The following is a 15,005-nucleotide window of genomic DNA, read 5'->3' as shown; positions in this document are numbered from 1 at the left end:
TTTCATCAGCCCTCTTTTGTTAATTTCTGAAGGAAGACTGTCTCTTTAAAATAATATGTCTCTACTTAAGGTGACTTAAGTTGGACCAGGCAGAGGCAGATTAGAATCCATGATCTTACCCAGAAGTTTCCAGAATTTGTTAGTCTTGTGAGTATTTGTGATCTGCTAATTCAGAAACCTTTTACATGTTTGATTTATACCACACTTTGGTGTTTTGCTTTAGGAGCTGTTGTTAGCACATAAAGTGTTTCTCTGTCGCAGCTTTTCCAGAGAGCTTCATTTCTTTGTGGTGTATTTAAGGGCAGCACTTTGTACATTTCTAAGGCACATTTCCTGATTGACAATCCAGGCCTTCCTCATGGGCCTGGTTTTTGGTCCTTTTGTCTTGCCAGTGGTTCTGTCTGGTTGGCTGTCACCTTTCTTTGGCAGGGTTTGACATGTCTGATGAACAAATAAAGGCATGGCATTAGTTACTTTTCTTGTTCACTATGACAAAAGGATCTGACAAAAGCAGCTGTAGAAGGAAGGGTTTATGTTGACCCACAGAGTTAGAGTGCTGTCATAGTGAGGAATCGTGGTTGACTGGAGCATGAGACAGCTGCTTACACAGCACTCAGTCAGGAAGCCAAGAGGTGAATGCTGCTGCTCAGCTAGTTTTTTCCTGTTTGGCCCAGGACCATAAGTGCACCCATATCCAGGGTGAGTCTTCCTTCCATAGTCAAACCTTTCTGAAAACACTCTCATAGATATACCCAAAGGTAGGTATGATGATTCTAAATCCACTTAACATTTACAGTCAAGATAACCATCACAACCATTCATAGTGACATGATTTAGAAATGTTTTGAAAAGGCCGGGCGGTGGTGTAGCACGCCTTTAATCCCAGCACTTAGGAGGCAGAGACGGGCAAATTTCTGAGTTTGAGGCCAACCTGGTCTACAGAGTGAGTTCCAGGACAGCCAGGGCTACACAGAGAAACCCTGTCTCAAAAAAAACCAAAAACAGAAATGTTTTGAAAAGAAAGATGTATAGAATATCTGCATGTTTTATATTTAAGACACATTAAAACCAGTAATTAAAAATAATATGCTGGGTTTTTGGTTTTGTTTTTCTTTTTTTATTTTATTTTATATTTCTTCTTCTTTTTTTTTGGAGGGGATCCTGGGAAAGGAGATATTGTATGACATAAATAAAGAAAACATCTAATAAAAAAACCAAGCAAGAAAACAAAACTATAGAAGATAGATAGATAGATAGATAGATAGATAGATAGATATTCATTCAATTTGTTTTATTTACTGATTTATTTTGAGATGGGCTTCTGTTCTGTTACCCAGACTGATTCTGAACTCTGGGAATCAAGTAATCCTCCTGCCTCAACCTCCTGAGTGCTCACATTGTACCTGGCTGTAACTTATTTTTGTAAGATTGGCAGGCCAGGTCGGAGTTACTGCACTTGGCTTTTGTCTTGGTCTAAACACTTGGCTCCTTATATAACAGTGTTCTGGGCAAATTGGCTCTCTCCTTCCAGATTTCCTCAGGAGCTCATTTTTCCTGTTGACTAGCTACTGAGCTGCTTGTTTGGACTAATAGCTTTCCCCTAGGTTACTTGGTTCTTTCACATCAAACCTTGATCTTTGTATTTATGCGATTTCCTGTTTTACCCTCTGAAGACACAATGAGCCCGTTTTTATTAGAGTCCTCTGGTTTTATTAAGGGCTTTGTTGGCTGCTATGCTGTCTCTTGGCAGGGTGCGATGTTATTTGATGAGGCAAAGAAGTGCATGAACAGTTCAGAAAAACTTCTGGCTAAAGCAAGGTACCTAAATGAGTACCTTTTTCTTCTCTTTTCTTTCCTTTCCTCCCTCTTTCTTTTTTTCTTTCTTTTCTTTCTTTCTTCCTCTCTTTCTTGCTTGCTTGCTTGCTTGTTTGCTTGAGAACACTGGGCAGATGTGTGTTTTCTCTAAGTCCAATCAGCATTTGTGTGTGTGTGTTTGTGTGTGTGTGTAATTTTTTTAATTCACTTTACATCGCAATCAGCTTGCCCTCCTCTCTTCCCAGTCTTACCTTTACAAATCCCACCTGACATTGCTCCCTCCCCTTCTCCTGAGAGAAGGGGTAATCATTTTTGTTCCTTTACTGAGTACTTGTTATCTAGCAGGCCTTTGGATGCTATAACTACCTGTATTTAGATCCACAGTGTTGAGACTAGAGAGAGTTTGAAGGTAAGAGCACTTCATCCTCTTCCAGAGAACCAGTTCCCAGTATCCACAAGGTGGCTCACAGTAGTCTGCACCTCCAGTTCCAGGGAATCCGGTGTCTTTGTTTGGCCTCTGCAGTATCAGGCATAAGCATGGTGCATAGACATACATGTAGGAAAAATACTTTTTTACATAAAATTAAAAGTTTGTTTTTTTTTTTAATTGCCAATATCTCATGAGTAAACACCAATGGAAATGTTCTTCAGTGGTCATTGGCATTGAATGGATTGGTTATGTCTCAAGAATAGTTTGAAAATCCTGCCAAGATGAAGTCAGAAACAGCAAACTGCTTCTCTGTTCCTTACTGTGTATGTGGACACAATAATGATGACATCTACCCTAATCATCATTAGCATGGAGTACTGTTTTCAACAATGAAACAATCATTCCCAAAGTGGATGATTATTTAGTTGCTTGGGTTTGTTTGTTTGTTTGTTGTTTATCTTGGGGGGCCAGTCTCAGGTAACCTAGACTGGCCTTAAAATCCTGCTTCTCCTGCCTCTGCCTCCTGATTACTGGGATTATGGGCACATACCACATCACCTTGCTCTAGTTACTTGGTTTTTCTTTTAAGCAGTTTGTTTGTTTGTTTGTTTAGAGATAGGTCTTACTGTGTAGACCAGCTGTCATCAACTCAGGGAGGTCTGCCTGTCTCTGCTCACTGAATTCTGGGATTAAAGGTACTAACACAACTGTCTGTCACTTTGTTTAAAGAGGTCTTAAGCCCTTTTATTAAGAGCAGTAGGCTAACTGTCCTTTCACAAATGGCTTTCCTCAACATGGAGTGACTGCAGTGTATTTGTCATGTGTTTGGACCACAGTATTTTAGAATATGACGTTAATTTGGATTCAGGCTCAATGGATATCTTTCTGTTGTGAAATTACATTTGATGTGGGATTCATGAAAAGTATTTATTAAAACAGATTCATACCAGCCTCCTACACAACTGGGATTTCAGACATACACCATCATACCTGGTTTGCTTCTGTTAATTTTTTTGTTCCTTGCTTTTTTTTTTTTTTTTTTCTTTCGAGACAGGGTTTCTCTGTATAGCCCTGGCTGTCCTGGAACTCACTCTGTAGACCAGGCTGGCCTCGAACTCAGAAATCCGCCTGCCTCTGGGATTAAAGGCATGCGCCACCACTGCCGGGCTTTGTTCCTTGCTTTTTGAAGTCTCTCACTGAACATGGAGTTCATTGATTAGCTAGATTGCCAGGCCAATGTGCTTTAGAGATATGCCTGACTCCACCTTGTATACCCACTCCCCACCCACCAAACCCTAGCGCCACTCCCAGTGCTGGGGTTACAAACCCAGGCTGCCACATTCAGCTTTTATGTGGGTGAGGGGGTGGGCAAGCTCAGCTCATCACACTTGTACAGCCATCAGCTTAGTGACTGAGCCACATCCTCATTCTCTCTGCTAACTTTTTAGAAGAGCCCTTGTTCGACTTTACTGGTTTTTTTTACTATGGGTAAAAATATTCATATTGAGAACATTTTCATCTTTATTTCCCAAAGGAAGATTTGCTTTGAACTTTTTTTGATGAAACTTTAAGTCAAATGATAATTTTGAATTTGTTAGAACATTCATGTGTGTTGGTTGATGGAATAGCCTCTTAGAGATAAAGTAGTAATCCCAGGCCTCTTGTCTGTCCCAGATCCCAGATTATAGGAATGCAGTCATCGTGGCCAAGTCTCCAGCCTCAGCCAAGAGGTAGGTGAGACTGTGTCTCCACTGTGTAGACTGGGCTGCAGTGGTTCCCCTGACCCTGTGTCCCCACTGTGTAGACTGGGCTGCAGTGGTTCCCCTGTGTCCCCACTGTGTAGACTGGGCTGCAGTGGTTCCCCTGACCCTATGTCCCCACTGTGTAGACTGGGCTGCAGTGGTGCCCCTGACCCCCTGTATTTTTCTTCCATGGATTAATTTAGTATTATCCTGTCAACTCTAATGTTAGGTAGGTATTTTAGTTCTTTTTTTCCTCCAATCTCAGTTTATGACTGCCAGTCATATTTCTTTCTTTCTTTTTTTAAGATTTATTTATTTTATGTATATGAGTGCTCAATCTGCATGTATACCTGCATGCAGAAGAGGGCATCAGATCCCTTTATAGATGGTTGTAAGCCACCATGTGGGTGCTGGGAATTGAACTCAGGATCTCTGGAATCTGGAAGAATAGTCAGTGTACTCTTAACTGCTTTGCCATCTTTCCAGCCCCATTCATATTTCCTTTTTTTTTTTTTGGTTTTTCAAGACAGGGGTTCTCTGTGTAGCCGTGGCTGTGTCCTGGAACTCACTCTGTAGACCAGGCTGGCCTCAAACCCAGAAATCCGCCTGCCTCTGCCTCCCAAGTGCTGGGATCAAAGGCGTGTGCCACCACTGCCCAGCTCCCATTCATATTTCTTAACCAACCAGAGTCATCCTGGTTGTATCAGAACTCCTCAGAGTCAAGCTGTCTCTGTGATCCTGTGATCCTGGGCCCATTAGAGCGCCTGGGAATAGAACTTCCTCTGGGTATTATGGGACTAGCTGTGGAGTTTGCGCCCAAGGTCTACTCAGGGTACCAGACAGACTAGAAGGAACCCGTGCCCCTGGACTGGCAGAGTTCCTGCATGTCCGGGTCCCTCTGGTCCCAGTTACTCCCGGTGTTGGGACAGATGTTGTGTCCTCACCTCTGATCCTGTGATCCTGGACGTGTTAGAGCATCTAGGAGTAGAACTTCCTCTGGCTGTTGTGGGACTGGCTGCAGAGTTTGTGCCCAAGGTCTACTTATTCTTTATCTACCATTTAAATGCACTCCCTGTTCTGACATGGTCAGTATAGTCTCCCTACCCTTTGTTTCTCTTTAGCTATTTTTGTAAGCTTGTAAATGAAGCCTGTTTTTAATTGTTATTGGTGTTGGAAAAGCAAGACTAGAATTATTGAGTCCTATGCCCTTGATAAAAGGATGAAGGCCCAAGGTCTCACAGTGGAAGTCTGGCCCAGTGGGAAGGGTGGACATGTTGTGTGGCCAGGGAATTAGTGAGGCAAGGTCTGTGGCAGTGCATGGAAGTGGGTGGGATATGAAGTTAAAAGATGGCATGACTGTGTTGGACTAATTTCTGTTAATTTGACATAAGCCAGAGACATGTCTGTGAGGTACTTTCTTGATTAATGTGAGAGAGTTCAGTTTATTGTCAGTGGCCCCACTACTGGGTAGGTGGTCCTGAGTTGTATAACAAAGCTACATGAGCAGTATGGGGAGCAAGCCAGTAAGCAGCATTCCTCTGAGGTCTCTGCTTGAGTTTCTGTCTTGGCCTCTCTCAGTGGTGGTCTGTGATCAGGAAATGTAAGCCATATAAAGCTTTTCCTCCCCAGCTTGGTTTTGGTCTTGGTCTTTATCATAACAACAGAAAGCAAACTAAGACAGTGACATAGCGTGGGAAACAGATTTTTTAAAAGAAAGCTGAAGGGGCTGTGTTAATATCTGACAAACTGGAGCGATGAATATTCCAAAGAACAAGGAAAGTCTTTTCATGATAAGAAAAGGTCACTTCTTCAGAGAGTGTGTTAACTGTAATCATTATGAACTAAGTAGCAGGGTTTCTTTCAAAATACGGGAGCTATAAGCCTAGCAGTGGTGGCACATGCCTTTAATCCCAGGACTTGGGAGGCAGAGGCAGGAGGATTTCTGAGTTCCAGGCCAGCCTGGTTTACAGAGTGAGTGTCAGGACAGCCAGGGCTACACAGAGAAACCCTGTCTCAAAAAAAGAAAAAAGAAAAACTGTGTTAATGATTTAAATCATATAAACTGTATCCATTCTTTATTGGGGGAGGGGAGCAGGGCCCTTCTCTATAGCCTACACTGTCGTTGAACTTAAAGCATTCCTCCTGCTTCAGCCTCCCAGTACTACAATTGTGTACATGAACCACCACACCCAGCTAGGTCTAGATTGTAATGGTGAATTCTGTCACACTTTTATGAGAGAGCAAATGCTAACTTTATAAAGCATCAGCAGATACATTCCCCTTTTCTGAGGACTTCACCCAGTGAACAAAGAAGTAAAGCTCTTAAGCACCTTGTTGACAAACCGAATGAACAGTGTATAAAAGATAAATACAGTGCCCTGTGAGCTTATCACTGGAACCTGAGGTTGGTGCAGCAGCTTTTAAAGGCCTATGAATGGCAATCACCATGTTGAGGAACAAGAAAGAGAAGCTACATGATTATCTGACTCAAAAGATTTGACAATCTAGCTTAAGTAAACTAAGAATAGAAGGGAACTTTTTACCAGACAAAGATCTGTGAACAACTGATCTGACATCCCAGTGGTGAAAACTGGTGCTGTCCCCCAGCCCTAGAACAAGATGGCAGTATCTGTCCTTTACCTCCAATTCAGACAGCACTGAGGTTCTAATGGTCAGCTAAGAACCGCCAAGAGTGGGTATGGATGCAAGGATGGCTTGATCACTTATATAGGGCATATTCACTTCAGTAAGCTTGTAAGAGAAAAGATCCATATATGCTGGATGGACATCTTTAGTCTCAGCACTTGGAAAGCAGGAGGATCTCTTTGAGTTTCAGGGACAGCTTAGTCTACATAGTGAGACCCTGTCTCAAATCTAGCACCAATGTTAATTGACTGAGAACCAGATACTTACAGAGGTCAGTTCCAGGGATCTGACTCTCTCTTCTAGCCTCCTTAGGCATCTGCACTAATGCACATACCACAACAGACACATCTGAACATATAATTAAAGTAAAATTCTTAGTAATTAAAAAGGAAGAAATGGAAAGAACTTGGTTTCCCATCAATAAATAAATAGATAAACAGAAATATATTCATATACTGGTAGACTATAACATGGCTGAATCTCCACAATACATTGTGTGAAAAAAAGTTGGACACTAAAGGCATACTGTAATCAGCATGCACAGAGTAAGTTACTTTTCTTGCCAGAAAGGAGATGGGTAGTTGCCAGAGCCAAAAGGAAAAGTGATAAAAGGCCAAAGATTTTATTGATACTAGTAGAACAGTTTATTGTCATCAGTGAGTTGATGCCAATATCGACATGTATTTGCCACATTAGAAGAAATTATTTGGAGAGCATGAATCTGATGAATGTATAAAGATCTCTCAGAAGTTGTGAAGTTGTATGCTTGGAGTATGAAGTTTCTTCTAGTCCCATTATGCCTTCATAAAGCTTTAAAAAATTAATATGTAATACTTTAATGAATTTTATTTTATTTTGGTTTTTCAAGACAGGTTTCTCTGTGTAGCCCTGGCTGTCCTGGAACTCACTCTATAGACCAGGCTGGCCTCGAACTCAGAAATCCGCCTGCCTCTGCCTCCCAAGTGCTGGGATTAAAGGCGTGCCCCATCACTGCCCAGATAAGAAGAGTCTTTAATCAGATCTTAGGTTCTGATTGGCTGATGAGAGATACTCACCTGTGGGCTCTACACTCAGTCTTCCTGAATCTGAAGTGGTCATTTTCTTTTGGTTTTGGTTTTGATGTTTTTTTGCTTTGTTTTGGGTTTTGGTTGGTTGGTTGGGTTTAGTTTATGGGGTGTTTGTTTGTTTGTTTGGTTTTCTATGTAATCCCGGCTGTCCTAGAACTCAATCTGTAGACCAGGCTGGCCTCAAACTCTTGAGATCCATCTGCCTCTGAAGTGCTATGATTAAAGGTGTGTACCACCACCACCAAGTGATCATTGTCTTTTGTAATTACTCCTTTGGGAGAAACATTTTGCTTATGTTCTTTAGTGTCGTGCCCAGACATTGGCAGATTACCTCCTGGTTTTTGACTTGTGCATGATGTTCTTTGCAGGGCACAATCTTTTGCAGAGCGCCTGCGTCTGGGAATCGCGGTGATCCATGGAGAAGCACAGGATGCTGAGTCTGACTTGGTGGATGGCCGGCACTCCCCACCAATGGTCAGGAGTGTAGCTGCCATCCATCCCAGCCTGGAGATTCCAAGTAAGTATCCACAAGTACCTCTTTGCGACTGTTCTCTGGGCTACTTGAATTTATGGAGGTGATATTTTAATATGAATTCTCTTCATCATCATCATTATTATTACCATTGTATTTTGTTTTTATGTGTATGCCACGTGTGCAAATACTCACACATGACAGAAAATGTTGTCAGATCCTCTAGAGCTGCAGTCCCAGGATATTGCGAACCGTCTGATATCGGTACCAGGAACCAAACTCAAGTCCTTTGGAAGAGTAGCAAGTGCTCTTAACCACAGAGCCACCTCTGTGGCCCATGGATTCTCTTTGATGTGTGTGTTCACATACACACTCATGCATGTTTTTAGACACACATGCACATGGAGGTCAGAGGTCCATGTTAGGTATTTTTCTCAGTGCTTTTTGTCTTTTTGTTTGTTTTTGAGACAAGATCTCTCACTGGCCTGGAGCTCATCTGTTATCTAGACTGGCTGTGCATTAAGTCCCAGGGATCCTCTTCAGCCTGGGGATTATAAATATACATAACTACACCCAGATTTTTTTTTAACATAGGTACTGGGAACCCAAATTTGGTCCTCATTTGATATTTTACTGGAAGGGTTTGTTTTGTTTTGCTTTGCTTTGCTTTGTTTTTAATAAAACATTAAATTCTTTTTGTTGCTGTTTTGGGCTTTTTGGGGGGGGTTGGTTGGTTGGTTTGGGGGGGTATTTTGTTTGTATTTGTTTTGAAACAGGGTTTCTCTGTGTAGCCTTGGCTGTCCTGGAACTCACTGCATAGTCCAGGCTGGCCTCAAACCCAAAATTACGTCTGTGTCTGCCTCCTGAGTGCTAGGATTAAAGGCACGCACCACCATGACTGGCAACATTAACTGCTTAAAGCCTTGTAAGTCTTTGTTCTACCTTTGAGCATCGGCACTGAGGTGTGTGTTTCATTCTGACCAGTGCTGATTCCTAAAGAAAAGCCCCCAATCACAGTTGTTGGTGATGTCGGAGGAAGAATTGCCATCATCGTGGTATGTAGTTCACCTTTATTGTTAACCCCGTCACTCTTTTGACTTACCTGTAACCATGTGCATAAAGACTGGGAGGTCGTGTGGCTGGGCGAAGTATCATGTCAGTTGGTGCCTTATGCTAGATGTTAACTTTGGCCCCAAACAGAAAAATTAATGGTTTAAAAAAAAAGTAGTTTCTATATAGTTACGTGAATATTGTACAGCTGTTGGTTTTCATATTTTAGGAAGTTGTTTCTTATGTTTAAAGTGAAGGACAAAGTTGATCATAGTTTTAAACAGATTGACAATTAGGGTTGTAGTTCAATAAGGCCTTGAAGTTGGTCCCTAACACCACAAAACCCGAAACTCATATCATTTCATACATGCATACTAAATGAAACACTGAAGAATGGATCAGGCACCTGCAGCTCACTGCTCACCTGGGGAGAGAGCCAGGGCCAAGAGCATCGGCACTGAGGTGTGTGCCGATGAGGTGTGTTCCTAGGCTTTCCCTGCTCTTCTCTCTCCCCAGAGGCTGTCATTAGCCTGAGAGCCTTCCATTCATGGCTTTCCTGAACTTACAGTCACAAGAGTGCTGCCTTTAAATGTAAAAGACATTTGGGCATTGGGGCTGCCTTTAAATGTAAAAGACATTGGGGCTCAGTAATTAAAAGCATTTGGTATTCCTGCAGAGAACCCAGATTTGGTTCCAAGTACCCACATAGTCTTAAAACTGTCTGTAACTCTACTTCCAAGGAATCCATTACACACAGGCAGGTGCTCATGTTGTGAAATAAAGACTTGAATGTTTATAGAATGTGTCTGCGCACACAGTGACTTTTGGTCCATGCTGTGCTTGATCCACCTAGTGGTACTATGTGTACTTGGAGTGCAGTGGAGACTGTACTTTGGTCTTCACTACTCGATAGTATGTTATGATACCACACAGCTGATCCATCTGTTCTTCATATTGGATAGTTTTTGATTTTTCTTAATTCCTAATAATACTGATTTGAACATCTTTATACCGTTTTCTGATGTGTCACATGTACAAGAGTTTCTAAAGGGTAGCTGGAGTTTGAAAGTGTTATAATAGGTTGCCACACCCCATCATAGGTACCTTGTATTTTTCACTGTTGTTTGATGATTTTGTTTGTACCTTTCTGGGGATCTCCCATGTCATCCCACAGAGTTAAGCTCCCTGCTAGTTTATTTCATGGACACAGGGTAGTGGCAGAAGGTGCAGATCCAGCACAGAGACTGCAGACTTTCTTCTCCATCTTGGAGCTGTGCTTCCTTTTTCCTGTAATAGTAAGGGTTGAACCCAGGGCTCTGTGTGTGCTAGGCAAGTATCCACCATTGAACCCTCTTTATTTTGAGACAGTTACTGAGGCTGGTCTTAAACTGTTTCTTCACTTCAGCCAGAACTTCAGCTCAATCTTCCTGCTTCGATAGCTGAGATTACAGTCTGTAGTGTTAGAGTTGGCTTAGATATGCTTTTAAAAAACAAAACAAGGGGCTGGCGAGATGGCTTGGCAGGTAAGAGCACTGACTGCTCTTCTGAAGGTCCTGAGTTCGGATCCCAGCAACCACATGGTGGCTCACAACCACTCCTAATGAGATCTGACGCCCTCTTCTGGTGTGTCTGAAGACAGCTGCAGTAAAATTAAAGGCCAGAGTGAGCAGGGCAGGGTCCTGAGATCAACAGCAGCCACACACATGATAGCTCACGGCCATCTGTATAGCTACAGTGTACTCATACACATAAAATAAATAAAACTAAAACAAAACAAAAAACAACAACAACAAAAAAAAAAACAGGGATCAGCCAAGATAGTTCAGCAAGTAAAGGTGCTTGTCACCAAGCCTGATAACCTGAGTCTCTGAGTCCTGTGCCAATTGAAAAAGAGAACTGACTCCACAGATTGTCCTCTGATCTCCACACATGCTTTCACACATGTGCATGTGCACACTAATAATAAATACGTTTTTTTAAGGGGCTAGAAAGATAGCTCAAAGTGCTTATTTCACAACATGAGCACCTGAACTTGAATCCCTCATAAAGTTGGGTAGTGCAGCTCTAATCTCAGTTCATCTGCTGTGAGATGGCAGGCAAGACAGAATTCCCAGAAGTCATGAGTCAGCACATGCAGCAGCAAACCGAGACCTGACTCATACAAGGTGGACCCTGAGGATGTCACTGCACAGAGGCCACCTGTGCTCTGACACACGCATATAGATACAAACTCAGAGTTTAAAAACCAGCATTTTACTTTGCAGTAGTTATAGGTTTACAAAAAGTATGAGATACTGTGCAGGGAGGTCCTGCAGGCTCTTGACCATTCTTCCACTGTACGCTGGCTAGTTTTTATGTTAGCTTGACACAGGCTAGTGTCATTTTGGAAGAGGAAACCACAATTGAGAAAATGCCCTCACTACATTGGCCTGTGTGCAAGCCTGTGGTACATTTTCTTAATTAGTGACTTAATGTAAGAGGGCCCAGTCCACTGAGTGGTGCCACCCTGGGGTAGGTGGTCCTGGGTTCTATACTAAAGCAGACTGAGCTCGCCATAAAGAGCAAACTAATACGCAGCACGTCTCTGACCTCTGCCTCAGCTCCTGCTTTCAGGTCTCTGCCCTCAGCCCTCAGTGATGGCTGTGTTGTAGAACTAGAAACCGAAGTAAATCCTTTCCTCTCCAAGTTGCTTTTGGTCATAGTGTTTCATGGTGTAGTAGAAACCTTTACCAAAACACTTACTAAAACTTTGGTGTAGTAGTAATACATACATGCTATGGCATACTCACGCACAAAGACAGTACACACCTAAATATAAGAATAAACAAAAAAAAATTTTAAAGAAAAGAACTGCCAAACTGATGTCCATTATACTCTTTTTTTTTTTTTTTGGTCTAAAGACAGCGTCTCTACATAGTCCTGGCTATCCTGAAACTCTGTAAAGTAGGCTGGCCTTGAACATAGAGTTTTGATCTGCCTACCTCTGCCTCTGTGTTCTGGAATTAAAGTGTGTACCACCATGCTCAGCATTCATTATAATTTTTTAAAATTTATTTATTTAATATATGTGAATCTACTGTCACTCTCTTCAGACCCACCAGAAGAGGGCATTGGATCCCCATGGTTGTGAGCCATCATGTGGTTGCTGGGAATTGAACTTGGGACCTCTGGAAGAGTAGTCAAGTGCTCTTAACTGCTGAGCCATCCTCTAGCCCCTTCATTGTACTATTCTTACAGACCTCCATACATGGATTATGGTACTTGTGCACCCATACACATACACCAATAAATATGTATAAGTGAGAAGTTTCCAAAGACATTTCTTAAGCAGAGTGGTGTGGATTTGTGTGTATTCCTAGCTACTCGGGAGACTCAGTAGGGTGGAATCAGGTATTCAGGACACCCTGAGAAACATAAGATAGTAAGGCAAGTGTTGATGTGCCTTTTGTATGGTCTTCGATTTGACAGGATGACATTATCGATGATGTGGACAGCTTTCTTGCTGCAGCAGAGACCCTGAAGGAAAGAGGTGCATATAAGATCTTTGTGATGGCAACTCACGGCTTGTTATCCTCTGATGCTCCCCGGCTGATTGAAGAGTCTGCCATTGATGAGGTAGTAGGGCTGGCAGTCAAGGCGGGCTGTGTGGGTACTGGCTGTCTGAGTCCTTAACGGCAGAGCAGGAACCAGTATAAGCTCATTTTAGTCAAGAATAAAAGATGCAAGCCAGTAGGAGTAGCCCGTGACTTTAATCTCAGCACTGAAGAGGCTGAGACAGGAATCTTGCCATTAGTTCAACATTAGTCTGGGCTACAGAATAAGACCGTGTCTCAAAAAATTAAAACAATCAAACAAAACAAAACAAAAAAAGGAATGGATGAAAAATGCTTTCCCATTTGATGAGGTTTGGCCTGATACAGCTCTGACTTGTATGCTGTATTATTCACCCACTTCTGCTGTGTGGTACAGTGAGGGTTAGAATGCTCCAGTTGTATGCTGGGTACCCAGTTGCTTTAAAAGGACACATCCCCTGTGAACTGTTAACTACACACTCCCTCTTAGTCCCTCCATGCTTTCTTTCTCTTTGGATTTGTTCATGTGCCCATCACACTGTGAAGTCTAATGAACAACATGTTGTCTCTTCCTAGGTTGATGGAAACTTGAATTGTTCACATATTTTAAAACGTATTTTCATCTATTATTTTGTGTGTGTTTGTGTGCGTGTGCATATGCGTGTGTGTGTGATGTGTATATATGAATGTAAGTTCTCATATAGAGGTCAGAGACAATTTTCAGGAGTTAGGTTTCTCTGAAGCTATGAAGAAGTGACCCAACTCCAGCCCCACCAGCAGTAACAGGGGTTCCTGTTTCTCCAGGTCTTCCTCAACATTTGTAAGTGTCTTTTGAGCTGTAACTGCTCTAGTGAGTATGAGGTTATCAGATCTTAAAGCTAGAGCAGCATTTCCTAATGGAAACTGAAGCTGTGAGAGACAGCAGGCCTCCCACAGGGTGAGCCTCAGAGCTCAAGGCTGCAGGCATTTTTCAAATGAAACCATGACACTGGCTGGCTTTTTTCCTGTTTTCCAGATTTGTCTTTGCTCTGTTGTGTTGTGTTTTGTTTGTAGTAGTGGCCCTCAGCCTAGACATTGACACACAAGCACACACTCTCCCATGAGTCATGCCCAGTCCTGAGGATGCTTGGGTCTGACACTTTTCTTTCTTGTGATGCACAGGTTGTGGTCACTAACACAATCCCACACGAAATCCAGAAGCTGCAGTGCCCCAAGATCAAGACTGTGGACATCAGCATGATCCTCTCAGAAGCCATCCGCCGAATTCACAATGGGGAGTCCATGTCCTACCTTTTCAGAAACATAGGCTTAGATGACTGAACAGTTCTCCTATGGCAGAACTCCCACAGGTCAAGTGGGAAGCCCAGCATGTATGCTGGGAGGGCCCATGCCGAGCCTTTCCCCACATCTTCCTGATTGATTCCTGTGAAGGTACATGGACCAGCTTTTTAATGTTGGTTTAGGTTTTTGTGAGTTTTGGGGGTAATTTTTTTTAACAGAAAGACCTCCTCTTAAATAAAAGAAGTTAAAACCTGATCGTTTTTAGTGTAACCATTTTAAATAATACACTTGAATGAGATTTTTAAGCTCAGCCTTTTTTTTAAAGTTGCTTGATCCAACTGTTCAAAAAAGTTAAATAAAATGATCTGCTATGTCAGTCAAAAAGCTACTGTTGGTTCCAATACATGACCTTTTTAGAAATGCTTTTATAAATGGGCTTATAGAGTATGTGGCTGTATTTATTTTCTGCAACTAAAGAAAGAATAAAACCTCATGTTTGTTTTTTAAACCTCGGTATGTGGATGGTTGTTCTATAGCTGGACTGGACAGCCACTGAAAACCTGAGTTACTCGGCTGCTTTTTCTTTTCCGCGTCTGAGCTGTGCATGCAGTGCTTCATCTGGTGAGGCAGTTCTTGTTCTTATAGGTCCTCAGAAGTCCTGCAAGTTCTTGATGCAAAGTCACTTAGTTGAAATAGAAATAAGGCTCGCAGCCTTCATCAGAGGCTCAGCAGTCCCTTCTGCTCTCTTCAAAGTACAGCCAGTTCTCAGACCAAGATGCAGTCAGTCATGCTGAGTGGGGAGGTTGGGACAGGGTAGGGATGGGAGGCGCGGTGGAGGGGGTGGCGCAGTAGCATAGTCTCAGAGGAACAGTACTAAAACTTGTCTGACTTAAAGTTTCAAGTTTAGATTTCTGTTTTTAAGCAGAGTCA

General features: G+C 42.4%; 1 protein-coding gene across 5 annotated transcripts in view; it reads left to right on the top strand.

The window, feature by feature from the left end:
- Prpsap2 (phosphoribosyl pyrophosphate synthetase associated protein 2) overlaps positions 1-14,586 on the top strand; it is a 33,453-nt gene extending 18,867 nt beyond the window's left edge. For all 5 annotated transcript variants that reach the window (XM_031354163.1, XM_031354161.1, XM_031354162.1 and 2 more), the window contains 5 exons: positions 3,920-3,975; positions 8,069-8,217; positions 9,157-9,227; positions 12,691-12,837; positions 13,956-14,586. In XM_031354163.1, coding sequence (XP_031210023.1) covers positions 3,920-3,975; positions 8,069-8,217; positions 9,157-9,227; positions 12,691-12,837; positions 13,956-14,114 — 582 coding nt within the window. In that variant the 3' untranslated portion in view covers positions 14,115-14,586. The remainder of the gene's footprint in view (positions 1-3,919; positions 3,976-8,068; positions 8,218-9,156; positions 9,228-12,690; positions 12,838-13,955) is intronic.
- The last annotated feature ends 419 nt before the right edge of the window (positions 14,587-15,005 follow it).

This window comes from Mastomys coucha, unplaced genomic scaffold (genome assembly GCF_008632895.1).
Source record: "Mastomys coucha isolate ucsf_1 unplaced genomic scaffold, UCSF_Mcou_1 pScaffold5, whole genome shotgun sequence".
Lineage (NCBI taxonomy): Eukaryota > Metazoa > Chordata > Mammalia > Rodentia > Muridae > Mastomys > Mastomys coucha.
This window is presented reverse-complemented; position numbering and strand designations above follow the sequence as displayed.